The sequence below is a fragment of the Histoplasma capsulatum genome, genomic scaffold (genome assembly GCF_000149585.1).
Source record: "Histoplasma capsulatum NAm1 scaffold_3 genomic scaffold, whole genome shotgun sequence".
In the NCBI taxonomy this organism is placed as follows: domain Eukaryota; kingdom Fungi; phylum Ascomycota; class Eurotiomycetes; order Onygenales; family Ajellomycetaceae; genus Histoplasma; species Histoplasma mississippiense.
In genome coordinates, this window is record NW_001813980.1 from 1,476,434 (window position 1) to 1,493,124 (window position 16,691).

The following is a 16,691-nucleotide window of genomic DNA, read 5'->3' on the forward strand; positions in this document are numbered from 1 at the left end:
AAAAAAAAAAAAACAATAATAAAACAAAAACCCATAGTGTATCGTCTCCCTCTGAAATCACAATGCTATGCGTTCCCCACGACACGAACACTTGGATAATCAGCCATATCACAATCTTCAAGCTGCATGATCCCCTTTCCCTGGCTATTCCTACCAGTACACAGATATAGCACTCTAGTTGTTTGTCCATATATAGTCGTCTGCCACTCTTGTCACCTCCACCTCTTCATCCGTGCTCCCAGCTCCATGCTCCATGTTCCATGTTCCAATCTCCGCTCTTCCCCCTCTCACCACCGGCGCTCTCTTGACTTCCCAATAATTCTGTCCGATCTGTAGTCGGTTCGCCCAGCTCCCAATATCAAATCATCCTTTTCCCCACACGCCTTCGTGCTCCCCTGTGCGACTGACTCCCCCTACCCTGGTTCCTGCTGTGCGGTGAGATTTTTGATAGACTAGATCCATGCCCGCTCTCTGACTAGTCCAGTCCTCTTTTCACCATCATTCATATAAATCCCACCCGCTAAGCCCAAAAATCTTCCTGCGCTCACTGTTCTGGTTCGCCTCCCGGTCTTTCTCACTTCTCTCACCCATTCCCTTTATTTCCCTTTCTTGCTTCTCGTTTTTATTTCATATGCAACCCTATCCTGACCCTGATCCCCAAGCCTGTTTCATCATACCCGCGCCTGCGTTTCTTCTTTGTGGTATTCTCCGCCCTGCATCCTCCTCCTCCCATCCCTGAACAGCCACAGACTTCGTCCGCCAAAGTCTGTTTTGTCACAGCTCTGCTATTCATGGGCAACCCTCATCCATGGATACATTCTCCACGTTGATCTACTTAGCACCACTCACCCATTCTTTTTTTGCTACACAAACCCCATCACCACTCTAAACACCACACATACCACCCACCATTATTACTACTAACCATCATCGTTTCCGCCACTAATATTCACAACCGCTAATCTTAAAAAAGTAACCTCCACTAACACCCAACACTCCTCCCCCGTTGTTGTGGATGTATCAATACGCCAACCGTTTTTCGACAGGTTACGCCTGAACTTCAACAATGTCCTCGTCGCAGTCGGCCACTGCGACTCCGGACAGTAACAATTCCCCTTCTACTAAGGCCACCGACCAGTTGTCTGCACAAAATGCTTCCTCGCGAAGCGGAACCAGTGACTCGACTGCACCCAAACTTAACCCTGTTGTAAATGGTCTCCAGCCCGAATCGATGACCACTGCCACCACCACCTCTGCGTCCTCTCCGGCCTCTGATGCTATTCCTCAGAACACCACCGCTCCGTCGGCGACTGGGGCCGTTCCATATGGCACCCGTTCTAGAAATCGAGTTGGCGGCGCTCGACCAAACTACGCGGAGGATCGCGACATTGATACCGAATATGAGCTTGTTGCTTCAATGTCGCGGTCTGGTAGTTCCAAGAGACCACCTTCCAACAACCGCGGCGCAACATCCCCAAGCACGGACAATGACAGGGCGACTGGGGTGAACACGCGAAGACATGCGACCACAAATGGCTCGAATACTGCTCCGCAGACGAAAGAATCTATCCCCGGAACGTCGTCATTTTCTGCCAATCCAAGTAGCAATAGTTATACGGCGACAAAGAAGCGAAAACAACCTGGTTCTCATCACTCTACTCCGGCGTCGTCCACGCCAAACACCACTTCTCTCTCATCCACCAAGAAATTTATCGCCCCCGCAAACGTGTCCACCGAATACCAGAAAACGCATGTACAGAACATGTTGACTTTTAACAATTGTCAGGCATATCTAAAACAAGGAAAGCTGAAAGCAGACGATGGCACTATTCTTGGTCCCAATGGTACGTGAGCTTGAGATGTGGCCGTTGACGTTTTAATTCTACACTTCCAATAGATTTATCAACCCCCCAAGTTTACCGTGACTATCTAACTTGAGCTTCTTTCCTCTGTGCTAGACCATGTCTATTTGGTGTGCGAACCTCCCGGCGAACCCTACTACCTTGCTCGCATTATGGAATTCCTACCATCCAAAGATAACCCGGACGGCCCCATCGAAAGCATAAGGGTTAATTGGTATTATCGACCCCGCGACATCCACCGTAACGTTGCCGATCTGCGCGTCGTCTTCGCCTCAATGCACTCCGATACATGTCCGTTATCCTCACTTCGTGGTAAATGCGATATCAAACACCACTCCGAAATCACAAACCTCGATGAATACAGGAAGACTAAGGATTGCTTTTGGTTTGAGAAGATGTATGATCGCTACATCCCAGAGATATTACGATGTTATTCCGACGAGTAAGGTCATAAATGTACCGCAAAATGTCAAAAAAGTCCTAGATGAACGGTGGAAGTACGTCTTGGTGGAGTTAGGCCGTAGGAAGGATTTGACCAGCGCGGTCAAAACCTGCAAAAAATGTAGTTTATATGCCGCAAAGTGTGTAGCTAATTATCCCTTTCCACCTCTTTATTATATTTATATTGGGACGGCTCACTAATTCTACTACTAGTACGGATTCGGTGGATTGTGCTGTCTGCCACAGTACATATCATATGTACTGTGTTCGGCCTGTTTTGCAAAAGAAACCGGCACGGGGGTTCGCTTGGGCTTGTGCCCCATGCAGTCGTGCGCAAGAGCGAAAGCTTGAGGCAAGAAATACTCCCATCATCGGAGAAGCGTCAGCCGAAACGGAGCCAGAGCTTCCAGAGGAAGAAGAAGAAGACCCCGCTGCTCTGGCAGAAACCACCGAACGAAGCACTCCTGCCCTCCCGGACGTAGTTCGACCTGCCACTAGTGAGCAGATCGCTCAGGCAAAACGTTGGCCTTTCAGGTATTTGGGAATACATTGTCGAGTAGAAGATGCCTTGGACTATGACGATAGAATATATCCACGTGCCAGCTCTCGAATAGGCCCACGCCATCAAGCTAACGTTATCCCATGGCATGGCCACCCAGTTCAATATGTCAAAGCTGTCGAACCGAAAAAGAGGAACATCAAGTCTATGAATAAAAAAGATGTTAAACTTTCCAGAGAAGCAATTGCTACAATAGAAGCTGAGAAAGCTGAACGAGCTAAACGACCGAAATGGGTTCAAGATGAACCTGTGGGGTATATTCCTCGCGGAGAAGACGACCCAGTTACCGTGAACGGGAAACATATCAACACCGCAGAACTGCTTTTCAAGATGCCTGACCCTTCGCAACTTCCACCCCGTGGTGAAGATGATGCTCCAGGGCCCTCCATAAGTGATACCGACCGTGAAAAATTCATCGACGAGTACATGGAAAAAGCCAAAGAAATCGCCCCTTCTCTCAACGTTGAGAAATATTCTACGAACTTCCTGGACAAGGCACTTGCGCTTCTCTATGGAGAAAATTTTAATGTGGAAGCTGCACTTACAAAACTGAAACAAGTTAATAAGTACTCAGATCTCAAGGAGCCACATCTCCGTCCAGAAGAGGTTAAAGCGTTTGAAAACGGGGTGGCAAAATACGGCTCCGAGCTTCGAAACGTGACAAAGCATGTCGGAACTGTCCCACATCGCCACATCGTTCGATATTATTACATGTGGAAGAAAACTCCGAAAGGTCGTCAAATTTGGGGCAATTTCGATGGACGAAAAGGGAGGAAAGCAGCAAAGCAAGCAGATAATGCGTTAAAGCTAGTTGACGATGTCGCAGATGACCATGACGATTCGGCTTTTGATAACGAGAAGGCCAAAGACAAGAAACGAGGTTTTACGTGCAAATTCTGTTCGACGAGGTCTTCAAGACAGTGGAGGCGGGCTCCTGGGACCCCTCCTGGTTCTGCCGTTCCTGCAGACCCGAAACGAGATAGAGCGGTTCAGAGTCTCACTGTTGCCATTTGTCAACGATGTGCTGTTCTCTGGCGAAAGTATGGTATTCAGTGGGAAGATGCTGATGAAGTCGTCAAGAAGATTGGACAAGGAGGGAATAAGTCATGGCGCCGGCGCTACGAGGAGGAGCTACTGGTTCAACTTCTCACCTCGTCTGAGACCGATGTCAAAATCAATAGCACTACAGCAACAATAGCAACCTCGTTAGGAATTCCCGTGACTGCAGAAGTGGCTGCACCCCCTCCGCTTCCTACGGAACCTCCTAAGAAGAAGGTGAAGTCATCTGATCAGACCGGCAGCGCTCCTGGAACTACTACACCGGCTGAACCCGCTCCTGCTACGAAGAAGAAGGTGGTTGAGAAGCCTGCTGAACCCCCGCCAATTGCTCCCGAGCCACCTAGGGTTAGGACTCTCCCCTGCGCAGTATGCAATAAAATGGAACCCATGGGTGATCAGCATCTGTCCTGTCGTGACTGCCGCTTGACTGTTCATCGAGCTTGCTACGGCGTGAACCCTTCATGGAACTCGTCGAAATGGTTCTGCGATATGTGCTTGAACGACAGGAACCCCGCTATTTCAACGTCGTATGAGTGCGTTTTATGCCCAGTTACATACACTGAGCATGAGCTGATGGAACCGCCCAAGGTCTCTCACAAAAAGAAAACAGACCGAGAGCGTGAAAAGGAGCGACTGGAGAAAGAAATGGTTGCAGAGGCTAGCAAACTATATAAAATACGACAGAAGGAGGCTGGGAAACCGACAGGTCCCCGCGAGCCGCTCAAAAGAACTGCTGGAAACAATTGGGTTCACGTTGCTTGCGCAGTATGGGTGCCTGAAATTAAGTTTGGCAATGCAAAGGAGCTAGAACCTGCCGAGGGATTTGGACTGATCCCTGCTGAAAGATTCAGAGATACTTGCGATATCTGCAAGACGGACCAAGGCGCATGCGTTTCCTGCCACAACACCCCTTGCAATGCACGATTTCATGTCGGATGTGCCAGTCGATCTGGATACATTTTCGGTTTTGATATCACCCCAGTCAAGAGTAGTCGAAGAGACACCGTTAACACGATGAAATTGGGCGACGAGGTGGGTGCGGCTACGCCTGCTATTTGGTGCCCTCACCATGCCATTTCGACCATTGTCCATGAAATGAGTGAGCCTAGTGAGGTTCCGGGTTTAAATGCACTACAACATTATTGTCAGATTTCCAAGCAAGCCGACCTCACACTAACGGGTACTGTTCGGAAAGCCGCACATGTCCAACAATCTGTTGGGGTATCGGTTCAAAATGGCTTCCACCCGCCTAACCGACGAGTTTCCGTCAATGGAAGTGCCCCACACCACACCAAAGATAATAAACCGTCAGCAGAATCCACAACTCCGAGCCATGGAAGCAGCGTCATTAGGGAGGCCAGTTGCCATTCTATAACCTCTACCGAAAATAAAACGTGCTTCAGTTGCAAATCCGGATTCAGTCCGAAGTGGTGGACGGTCGAGTCATCTTTGGAATTCTCCGCGCCCTTGGGTGAAAACCGCTTTGTGATGAACGGTGTTGGCGCGACGGATGGTTCTGGTCCGGCTTATTCCAACGCAGCCCAAACAGGTGGCTCTCCTGCTCACGCGGAAAAGGTGCCGCCCGGGCCAACGTTGAACGGGGATGTCCTTATGATCGATGCGGACCGCACTATTTCGTCCAATCAAAACCCGTCGCGAGGCTCTCCAAGGTCTAGAACTCTGCATGAATGCCATAAATGCCATATCAAAAAGCAATCAACGTCACCAGTAGAACCGGAAGTTCGACCTTCTCCATACCCCGCAAAGCGGGATCCAAGCCAACCTGCGACCCGTATTCCCGAGTTCACTCAGAACCAGTATTCGCCATCACCACATGCCCACCCGGCACCGCAACCCCCAAATCTACCTATCCCCTCAATGGTACAGGTTCATGGACACGGTGCGGCAGACTGGCGTCCGGACTATGAACAACGGTCGCCCGATTATGGTCCAATACTCATGCATCATATACCACCCGGTGTTCCTCCACCATCTAGCATTCAATCACTTGGACCACGAAATTTCCATGGCGGCCCCGCTCCTCCTCCTCCTCCCCCACCACAGCACCTTAATGGCTATCACCCTTCTCTCCCACCGCACCACCAAGGTCCTTCTCCGCCCCCTAAGCAACACCACTATGGAAACGGCGTCCCTCCTCCACTCCCACATTCATACTCTGCTCACCAGAGCCCATATGGTCCAGTTCAATTACCACCTCCTAATGGGCATGGCCCATCACAGCCACCACAGCCACCTCCCCCAGCCACCTCAAATAGGCCGTACAACTCCTCCGCTACTTCCCCAGTCCCTCATTTCTCCCCACCGCATACCCTAAATGCACTCCAGCCAAACTCTCGTATGTTCTCAGCCGAGCGACCCGCTGCACCAGGCCATCAATCGCCTTCATCGACGCGTCGTACCCTTGACCCGCCGCGCCCGGCCACCCCTGCAGCTGGGGATGAAAATATTGCACCATCAGGTAATACGTCTACGAGGCCCAGTAGCTCCGGGCGCTTTCATAACACAAATGTACCGACGGGTGGATCTGGATCGGGAGCCAGTGCGAATCCGTCGCTAAAGAATCTACTATCATAAAGTATCAGACTCGTTCGTGTCTCTCTGTGTGTTTCCGGGAGGAAAAACTGGAGGGGCTGGGTATCATTCTCTCTAAATCAATTCCATTTATTCCCTTATTGATTCCTTACTCTATTCATATTTCATGGAGTCAACAAACTTGACTTCCTTCAAAAATTTCTTTCTCTTTCCTACCTCTATTTTTGTGGCTTAGGGGGTTTGGGGAACGAAATAATACCACACACTCGCTCTCTCCCTCTCACTATCTTCCTTTCCTGTGAGTTTAATTAATTGTATGCATGAGCCACTTTTTGGGTGGTTTGTTATCAAGATAACCCTTGCCCCTACAGAAGGGACCACGCAAATTTTCTTTTCTTTTCATTTTCCCCGCCTTTTCTTATATTTTATTTTTTTCAACATTTTCTAAGGTGTTATATTGGCCGAGCTGGATAATGGGATGGATATCATAGATTTGTTGTTATTATCATTAACTATTACTACGATCGGGGAACAGCAAAAAATGATGTTTTATTTTTGCGGTAATTTTTGGTGGTTGGCGATTGGATTGGTGGATGATCGATCGATTCATCTAATTAATTGCCTTGTGATTGCTTTTTTGTTTTTTTATTCCCTTTTTGTATATCTCCTCTCCCCCGGGTCCCACCCTATTTTTTCCCCTACTTGTTCTACTTTTCTATTTGCATTGTTTCTTTTTATTGCCGCTAGGCGTGGATTTTGCTATTTTGTTAATAGATAAAAGGGCTGAACTAAGATCATCAGAAACAATTATAATTGAGTATTAGGATATATATATATATATATATATGTACTCCGTACTTGCCTTGCCTTTGTTTTTGTCCGTCCGCAATACGTTACAGGAGGTATGTGTTCACCCGTTGAAAAACCCTCTTGCGTAAGTTTAGATATGAAAAATGCAATATAATCGCGAAAATAGAAACGAGAGTATCTATATTCTACTCTGAATGTATACACCAAACCTAGAGCCCCCGACCCCGCCGCCGCCCCATTGTTAGTTTTTCATTCTTTGACTTTCAGGGGAAAGGGGAGGAAGCGGCCTGGTGTTTTTTTTTTTTTTTTTTTTTTTTTTTTCCAGTGGAATCAATCAATCCGGAACTTACGGATGGGGGGTCTTCCATTCCTCAGGGCCAGAATCGCTCTTCTCCTGATTGGCCTGTGGGTTTGGCAAAATGTGACAACATCATGCACGTTAGTTAGCTTATTAAATGTATGGATGGGTAAATAGGGCATGCTCTACGGTTGGCAGCGGGTGTAGTCTCGGTTGCAGTCACCAGTGAGAAAAAAAGGAAAGAAAAAGCCAACAGTCAACAGGAACAAAAAGAAGAAAAAGTCATCAAAAAACGCATGATTCAAAAGGAAACCCAACGCACATTATCCGTCACAGCAATCAGCTGTGGATTCACCAAATCAGTCGCAAACTCCCGCCGCTTCGCCGTCGTCCAATCTGCCGAGCCGCTCTTCTACGCAATGCTTAGCGGCACGACATGAGGGGGAAAGTAGCAGGAAATGGTGAAAGTCCCTCTAGGAAACGTAAAGGGGGATGTTCTCATCTCTTGCATCTATAATTTATATATATTTTCCATACTTCATCTTTGCGCAGAACGTGAACTCTCCGGAATGTCTACTGGGGAGGAGAGAAGCTAGCTTTCTCGATAGAGCGAACTTGGAGGGCCACACATTGTTGCAGATTTGGTGGCGCAGAGATCAACAAAAAGAAAAGAATGATCGACAGCTTGTGTTCTTGGTTGGCTAGTTGGCAGCTAACTACGGAGTAACATATTCTTCACTTCTGGCAAGCCTAAGGCCTTACCGTAGCCGTGGCGCAAGGTGTATGCGCATGTACCGTACAGAGTATGGGAGCGGGATATTCAGGGAGCCCGAAAGTAGAGAGAACCCTACGTCTGAGGGCGAGCTCATGTCCTTTAACCATCAAGAGCCCGGTACTGTGTTGCACATCTGGGACGTTTGGTCCGGCTCGCTGGTTGATGGCGATGCAAAGGATGCGATAGAGCATAATTGGATATTCCCAGCGCTGAAAGAATCATATCTTGTATATATTGTAGTCCGCATCGTGGGTTTTTCCTCTGATGTCTCTTGAGTACGGAGTACGGAGTAGATGTTTGATGTTGAGGCGCTCACTAGTTCCGAGTTAGCGTGTCATGGGGCTTAAAATGAATTGCACCGAGGTAGACTTCCAACGACGCGTTCTCCGTGAGACAGCTCTGGGGAGAGCATCAACTTCCAACCTCCAACTTCCAACCTCCAACTTCCAACCGTGCGCTGTGTCTCATAATGGCTAAAGAGAAGCCATCAGCGCATAGAGTACAGACCGTCAAGACAGGGAACAAAGACATATTTATGAGCATTAAGCCCGAGCACATTGACAACATCGCGACACGCGCCAAAAATCACGAGTACCGCCGCTACCTCCTCCCTTCCAGCGTTCGTCGCATTTGGTTCTACACCACCCGCCCCGTCTCACGCATTGAGTACGTCGCGCATATCTCCCGCGGCAAGGTCCCTGGTGAGGTTCCGGAAGATGGCGGTATTGGCAATGCAGACTTCAATGCAGGCAAAAAGATCTCGAAATACGCCTACGAAATCCTGGATCTGTGGAGGCTGAAGCAACCCATCAGTCTGAAGCTGGCTATCTCAAGGGGGCTTCTAAAGGGCCCCCCACAGAAGTATTGCTGGGTGCCACTCTCTCTCCTGGATAACTGTCCAATGGACGCGCAGGATCATATAATCGCCAGGGCGCCGCAAGAACTGTCCGTGGAGAAGGCGATGAAGGGCTCTAGTCCCCCGGAGCAATCCAAAGAAACACGTGGCTCTACTGAACGGGGAAAAATTACCGGGTTCTTCAGTTTTTCGGGTGCGAAGAGTCCGGCCTAGGGTTAGGAGAGTATTGGATTTTGGGGCACGTTTGGCTGGATCACCGGAACCCAATCCGGTCTTGAACTCGTCAACGAGACTACACAACTACGTTACGCTGCACATGTCTTTGTATGGAGTATAGAAAATTGGTTCTGAGTTAATATCTAATATGTTGCTAAGCTGAATTGTTCGCCTGGACCAGTTTCATCCCTCGGGATATCAGCTGCTTATCGATATAATCAATAGAGTAGTTCCTAAAGAGCTTTCTTGGCTCTTCTACCCAATCCTGTATTTCCGCGAAGAGTGCGTTCAGAGCGCCTTCGGTTTTCATAAATGTGTCCGCATCCAGCATGTACCTGCGCCCGTCATCACACAAGTACTTGTATGCCCCTTTCTTGACATACAAACTCTTCGAGAGCTTACCTCCGGACCAGTCGACGATCAGAGGAGAATAGAAGATAATCGGAGCCTTTGCGGGACACTCGAGGAGTCGCCATGTAAATTGTTCTTGGTAGAAGCCTGCGTAGTCAGATCCAGTACACATGATCCACGACTTGTCCGGGTCTTGGCTGCAGATCAGGATCCGTATCAGATTGCGTAGTGGCGTGTTGAACTCGAGTCTTTTTAGATCCGAAGCGGATGATAGGCTAACATGATGTTCTCCATGGTTCGGGCAGACGAATGTGATTCGGCCGTCATGGAGGTATTGATTATTTACCCCGTGTTTGTCCGTTAGTCCGCATCCGTCGTGTGGGCAGGACGCTCGAATAGCTAGTTTCCCTCTATCTGGGGACATATGCGGCCCAAGGACTTCACGCTGGGCCACGATGGTGCGGAGTACACCAGGGAATGCAGGATGTGAGAGCCAGAGATTTTGGGTCCCAACATCGTACGCTATGCCAGAAATCTTCGAGAGCTGGTCTAGTACTTTCACGAAGGCTGTTTGGTTGTCTTCCAAATCACCCATGTGCTTAAGACTCCTTTGATATATGACTCCATTAATATTGGCCTCCTGCCCAGGAGATGGAGCGTTGTCGACGTATACGAATTTTACCCTGACTTCGCGCCGAAATTCCTTCCGCAGTGCAGCAGCAAGGGCGAACGCCACAGTAAATGTGGTAATGTTGCCAATATGTGGACTACAGTTTGGCTGAGATCCAACATGGAGAGCGATCGAGGATCGAGAGCATTGATCATTCAGATATTTGATCAGGTGCTCCTTGAAGTAATAAGATCCAGCACCCAGTGGATGATGGGTCTCTCCGTCGTGCTGGATCATAATACGGGTTTAAGACACGAAACACAGTGAATTATAAAACTTCTATAGAGTAGTTTTAGTTTTATTTGCGGAGCGAGCGTAGCGAGTGAAGCAATATATATAGGCTTTTCGTGCCAGAAAATTTCCTCTTTCGGTCATCGGGATTAGGAAAGCATTCTCGCGCTCTGATTGGTCAATGAGAAGCTACGCTCACGTGATTCCACGTGACCGCCCGCGTTGCTGCAACGGCCCGTATAGAAAGGCCTGAGCAAGATAAACAAGCCATTACAGCTTCATTCATTCTATTCTATTCCAAGGCTCTTTTTACTGCATCTGTATAAATAGCCAATCTGAGCTTCTTTATTGCTGCTTGCTACATTTCAAAAAATTATAATAAATCTAATCATGATTTACAGCTTTTAAAAAAGAGTCTGCAGACAATTCATAAAGATTTCTTTCATCTTACATTGAAATCTATTGTGAGGGGTGATGACAGTGTGAAGAGTAAATAGTAGAAGATAGTATATAGTGTAGTGGAAGATAATAATAATTATAGTAGTAGTAGTAATGTAGTTGAAGTTGTAGCTAATCGCTAAGGAGGAAAAGAAAGAGAAAGAAGATGTGCGAAATACATGCATCCATATATATATACATATAGAAATAGTGGTAGCGAGAGTATAATGGAAAGAGGTAAGAATAGATAAAGATATAAACAAAGATAATATAATAATAAGGAAATAATAAACGAGTGCATTACAATTGCCCCCCTTTTTTATAAGAGCTGCCCTCAGCGATTGTATAGATTGCTTGCTAGTAGATGTTTGCATTTCCGTATTGTAAGTGCCGCTCGTTGATAGCAGTGTATCGATCGCGTCCCCTCAATAGCTTGTATACGCGTTGTTATCGATTCCTTAATGAGGTAGAATTGGTGGATTCTTTGGTTGCTAGGGGTTGCGTGCAGAGAAACAAAAAGAATTTCTTTTCCTTTGAAAATTTCTCTTCTTTTTTAACTTGACCATCATCAAAACTCTTTGCCCTCCTTCTTCGATTTTTCGTTCCTAATTCAATAAAATTTTCGTTCTCCCTCCCCCCCCCTTTTGTTGAAATGGGCTCCCTCGGATATCCCGATTTTAAGTAAGTTGTTCTCCGGGCGCTTATCGCGTATTATTGTTGGTGTTCTCTGTCAGTGGCGTTATTAGTGTGGTCACATGCTTCACTAGCTTTATTATATATTTACAATATCAGAATTAGAGTAGTTAACTAGTTAGTTAGTTAGTTAGTTAGTTAACTAACTAACTAAAACACAACTGGTATTTGTGCCATTCAGAGCATCAATTATATTTTAAGTAAATCTAATAGTTATTTATTGTTCTTTGCACTGTGCTTTTTCTGTGGTTACAAGGCACTTAGTATCTCTTTATCTGATGGTGGAAATTCATCTTCAAATAATCATCATTAATTATAACCATGTCTAAATCTTCTAATTACACTGAGGAGCAGTTGCAAAGAGCTGTTGATGTGTACAAAAGCAATTCAAAATTAAAAATCACATCTCTGTCGCCAGAATTCAAAGTCCCATATGCCACCTTGTATGGGAGGATCAACGGGAAGAAATCAAGGACTATGAGGGTTCCACTGAATAGAGCATTGAATGACAGCCAGGAGGAGGCAATTAAGATATGGATTCATCAGTTGGATATTAATTTTAGCCCGCCCACCATCGAGCATATCGAAGCCGCCGCGAACCGCATGTTGAGACAGCATCATACAGATCCAGAGACCGCACCTCCCACAGTAAGCAAGATGTGGGCATATCGATTCATCAAACGCCTGCCAGATTACGAACGGGTCAAGCAAAAGCCCATGAATCCAAAACGGGTATCTTGCGAGGATATAAGCTTCATTATCAACTGGTTTGATCGATATGAAGCTGTCTTCAATCAATATCACTTTTTCCCCTGCGATATCTACAACTTTGATGAGATTGGATTTCAAGAAGGAGAAGGATGTGGACAGTGGGTAGAGACACAAATTCCGTCATACAGTCATCATACTCCCGCGGGGTAATAACAGTGGTGGAGTGTGTCAGTGCAGATGGCACAGTATTGGATCCATTGATTATAATGAAATCGAAGGTCCATCTAGAGGATTGGTATACACACTCCAACTTACCTGACAACTACGCCATCACCGCATCCGAGTCTGGCTTTACAAATGATGAGATTGGATTTGAATGGATCAAGCGGTTCAATAAGATGACAAAAAAGCGTCAAATGGGCAGTCATCGACTGCTATTAATGGACAATCATGGTTCTCATCTCACAGAAGAATTCATCCAATACTGCGACCTCCATAAGATTATTCTATTCGGATTCCCATCTCATACAAGTCATATTCTACAACCTCTTGATGGCGTACCTTTTCAGCAGTATAAGCATTATCATACAAAGGCAGTTAATGAGGCCGCCCGCTACGGATATGAGCAGTATGGTGGCAGACAATTCCTTGCTAATCTGGAGAGCGTCCGACTGCAAGCATTCAAACCTGGCACTGTGAGAGCTGGCTTTGCCGACCGCGGAATGTATCCAGTTAATCGCGATATAATTCTCAATCGATTGAGACCTCTTACCATTGATGATGCCCCGGATCTCAACATATACGATGGCGATGGTGATGTATGCAATCACTTTACCCCGCCGCCTGCAGATCGACCGTCAACTGCCTCTTTGCAATTAACCTCCCCAGAGACAGTTGCAAAACTACATCGCCAAATCGATGCAGCAGCCAAGGCCTTACAAGATGTGAAGGATACCCTTACACCTGGTTTGACAAGGCGGTTGGACAAGATCTTCAAGGGTAGCATGGTCCAGGCGGAATTGAACGCGCACCGTGAGGGTGAACTTGCAGGTCATTATCGAGCAAATAGACGTCGGGTCGTCAAATCCTCCCGCAGGCAGGTGCAAGTAGGCGGAGTCCTCACTATTAAGGATGCCAATCGCAAGATCGCGACCCGTAGAGCAGATGAGATGAAAAAGACGTTCAATAAGAATCTTCAGTCGATTGGAATCAAACCTACAAAATCTACAGCCACTCAACCACAACAAGATAATTCTATAGAATCTCAACCTACAGTGGATTCTACACCTTCTAATGAGTATATAGATAATCTTTATGTTATAGATAGATGTGGTGGTGGTTATTAATTAATTTTCGAAGATCACTATATTCAAAATATTTTCCGTACGCTGTGGTTTTCCGTACGCTGTGGCGCACTCACTAGAGAGAGTGAGTGAGCATGGCACGGTTAGTGCCAGCCTTTCTGCTTCTGAAAGGAGGGAGGATGGATCTGGTTACGTTCGACGTGCTATTTTTCGTCGCCCATGCACACCAGTCGAGGTCGCTTGCTCCACATCACGCATTGGTGCCTAATCGACGGTCAGCAGAAGATGTATTGCGAGGGAATGTAACAATTACTGGGCGCGTTTTCAACCCTAGGATGGATAGCCAAGTAGAAAAACTGCTGGCTCAACTCGAAAAAGAGCGGGCATTACGAGAAATTGCGGAAGCACAGGCGGGAAAGGAAAGAGGACTACGACAAGAAGAACAGCGACGACGCGAAGAGGAACAGCGACGACGCGAAGAGGAACAGCGACGACACAAAGAAGCAGAGGGCCGTGCTGCGGATTCCGAGTTTACAAATCGAGTTTCTTCCGAGCGCGGCGAGGACTGCCAGCGTGCTCATAGAGAGCTCGGGTTCACGGTGACTTTTTGCCAGGCGGTGATTGGGGGCAAAGGCAAATGCCGCAAAAAGATTCCTTGGACCGAAATACAGCTTTGTTTCGAACACAAAGATTTCGCCTTACCATGCTACATTCTGCGTCTGCCAATCGAACTTCGCCAACACATTTTCTCATATATTCTTGACGAATATCAGGGTAGCTATTCGAAATTTTTCACATATTACGCCTTCCTGAAACTGGCGCGTCTGAATCGTCGGATTTTTCAGGACGCAACTGATGTCCTCTACCGAACTCTTGTATGCAATTTCTTTTTGTCTGGTGAGTATGTGTGCATCTTGGGAAGATATTTCCACCCAATCCAACCTGGTTCCTGGCAGCGGTTTAAACAAATTACCTTTCAACTCGATGTTTCGTGTGATATTTCGGTACAGTATGGGCCAATGGTAAAAAACATTCAGCTCATTGCATCACATCTCCGCGATTTCAACCTCGTCAAACTCCATGTTTATCTCGAGTCGTATTTGTTTTTGAATCAGGGCACATACAGTGCTGGGTTTATCCACCACACGTTACCGTTGTTGGATCCTTTTCGGCAGTTAGGGAGAGTGAGGGAGCCCAGTTTCACGATAGACCGGGTATATGCAGGCGGGTCGGGTGACATTGAACAGTGGTTAATATCCAGATCAAATGACGCTGAAGTCACAGCCATGGCGATGGAATGGAGAAGAACTTATGAAGAATGGGCTGAAAGCTTGAGACGCGGATACCTTGAGGAAGGGAAACGAAGTGCTTTGGTCCTTCAATTCTAGAAAGTTGACTAAACCGGCCGGGCTTCGACTTTCTTCGGCGCCACGACTTATTGTTCCGCAAGGGCCACGGCTTGAATCGCAGTCTTGTTGATCCTAAAATCTAATAGCGACTTGTAGAGCATGTCAAGTCGATACAGATAGATCATGTTTCACCATTTGTTTTAACTATTGACAAATCACTTCTGCAAGGTCCACCACGCTTCCATAAACCCGTCCTCGTAATGATTGGGACCTAGCGATGTGAGATCCCAGACGGTGACAACAGGTTCTAGTAAGATAGGGATATAGCAAGCTGTGGCAGAAAAATGACTAAATTGTGCCAAGGTCATGTGGTTGATTTTGGCTCCCACTGGGTCGTTATCATTCTCGCTTGCTCTTGGAGAGAGCATGCCTGGATAGAGCTTTGTCGTAAAGTACGACGAGAATGCCAAGGCAGAGAGTATTGATCACAGCCGGGTTAAAGATAGTCCATTCCGTTGGGCAGCAATGCGTTCCCCTCGATGCTTTACTAGATTATTATATTATTCCAAGTTCGACTCGCTTGCAACCAGTTTGGATGAAATCGGACAGGATGATGAGGCAGACCTTTAACGAAATATAGAGAAGCACTTTGCGAGCCCTCATCCCAGCCATACCTGTTTGAATATATTCGCGGCTTCGGGAATTTCATGTTCCGTATCATGTGACTCGTTTGTTTACTTCTTGCCAAATGACTTATCCCAACAAAGAAGAACAATACTTCAGCGTGCTTGCTACCCTTGCACCGAGGACTTCTAAAAATCCTTATTACATTCTAACCCAGAATAAGCCATAGCGAAGTTTTGTAACTCAACATCTTGCCTGCACTGGCCTGGTAGGAACGGCGTCACAGAATGGACAGCCGAGTACAACAGCTACTGGCTGAACTCGAAGAAGAGCGGGCATTACGAGAAGAAGAACGGGCATTACGAGAAATTGCGGAAGCACAGGCGGAAAAGGAAAGAAGACTACGACAAGAGGAACAGCGACGACGCGAAGAGGAACAGCGACGACGCGAAGAGGAACAGCGACGACGCGAAGAAGCAGAGAGCCTTACTGCAGATTCCCAGCTTACCACATTTCCATCCCACCTCCGCGGCTGCCACGAGCTCTTACTCGCCATCTGCATCGTGACAGACCCGACAAGAACCACTCAGGGTACCGTAACAAAGCCAACCAATCGGAGGGTTCCTTCGCGCATCATAATATGGGACGACTTCTTTGCTAAACAGGAGGCGTTCTGGAGGATCCTCAATGATCATCCTTTATTTCTGACGAAAAAGCAGTTTCCGTCAAAACATCAGCTCGAGTATGTCCTCCAGTTCATCACCCCGATCACTTCGGAATCGGATCTTCGATATTACGAACGAGAGGCGGTAGAGAACCAGGTTCGCAAAATCGTCGATCGGATCACCGAAGACGAACTCTCAGAAGGCGTTTGGACTGCGAGGCTCAATC

General features: G+C 47.1%; 6 protein-coding genes across 6 annotated transcripts; 4 read left to right on the plus strand and 2 right to left on the minus strand.

The window, feature by feature from the left end:
* Positions 1-1,066: 1,066 nt before the first annotated feature.
* HCAG_03575 (conserved hypothetical protein) lies at positions 1,067-2,308 on the plus strand (the record flags this gene model as incomplete). The annotated part of the gene is made up of 2 exons (XM_001541427.1): positions 1,067-1,844; positions 1,959-2,308. The coding sequence occupies 2 exons, from the start codon at positions 1,067-1,069 to the stop codon at positions 2,306-2,308; spliced, it is 1,128 nt and encodes a 375-aa protein (XP_001541477.1).
* Positions 2,309-3,192: 884 nt separating this feature from the next.
* On the plus strand, positions 3,193-6,499 carry HCAG_03576 (predicted protein; the record flags this gene model as incomplete). Its single annotated transcript, XM_001541428.1, has 3 exons — positions 3,193-5,228; positions 5,325-6,277; positions 6,426-6,499. 3 exons carry the CDS (start codon positions 3,193-3,195, stop codon positions 6,497-6,499), a joined length of 3,063 nt encoding a protein of 1,020 aa, XP_001541478.1.
* A 963-nt stretch (positions 6,500-7,462) lies between these two features.
* HCAG_03577 (predicted protein) lies at positions 7,463-8,548 on the minus strand (the record flags this gene model as incomplete). The annotated part of the gene is made up of 4 exons (XM_001541429.1): positions 7,463-7,493; positions 7,635-7,687; positions 7,905-7,994; positions 8,345-8,548. The coding sequence occupies 4 exons, from the start codon at positions 8,546-8,548 to the stop codon at positions 7,463-7,465; spliced, it is 378 nt and encodes a 125-aa protein (XP_001541479.1).
* A 278-nt stretch (positions 8,549-8,826) lies between these two features.
* HCAG_03578 (predicted protein) lies at positions 8,827-9,426 on the plus strand (the record flags this gene model as incomplete). The annotated part of the gene is made up of 1 exon (XM_001541430.1): positions 8,827-9,426. The coding sequence occupies one exon, from the start codon at positions 8,827-8,829 to the stop codon at positions 9,424-9,426; it is 600 nt and encodes a 199-aa protein (XP_001541480.1).
* A 309-nt stretch (positions 9,427-9,735) lies between these two features.
* HCAG_03579 (predicted protein) lies at positions 9,736-10,687 on the minus strand (the record flags this gene model as incomplete). The annotated part of the gene is made up of 2 exons (XM_001541431.1): positions 9,736-9,764; positions 9,832-10,687. 2 exons carry the CDS (start codon positions 10,685-10,687, stop codon positions 9,736-9,738), a joined length of 885 nt encoding a protein of 294 aa, XP_001541481.1.
* Positions 10,688-12,133: 1,446 nt separating this feature from the next.
* On the plus strand, positions 12,134-13,850 carry HCAG_03580 (predicted protein; the record flags this gene model as incomplete). The annotated part of the gene is made up of 3 exons (XM_001541432.1): positions 12,134-12,681; positions 12,756-13,820; positions 13,847-13,850. The coding sequence occupies 3 exons, from the start codon at positions 12,134-12,136 to the stop codon at positions 13,848-13,850; spliced, it is 1,617 nt and encodes a 538-aa protein (XP_001541482.1).
* Positions 13,851-16,691: the final 2,841 nt, after the last annotated feature.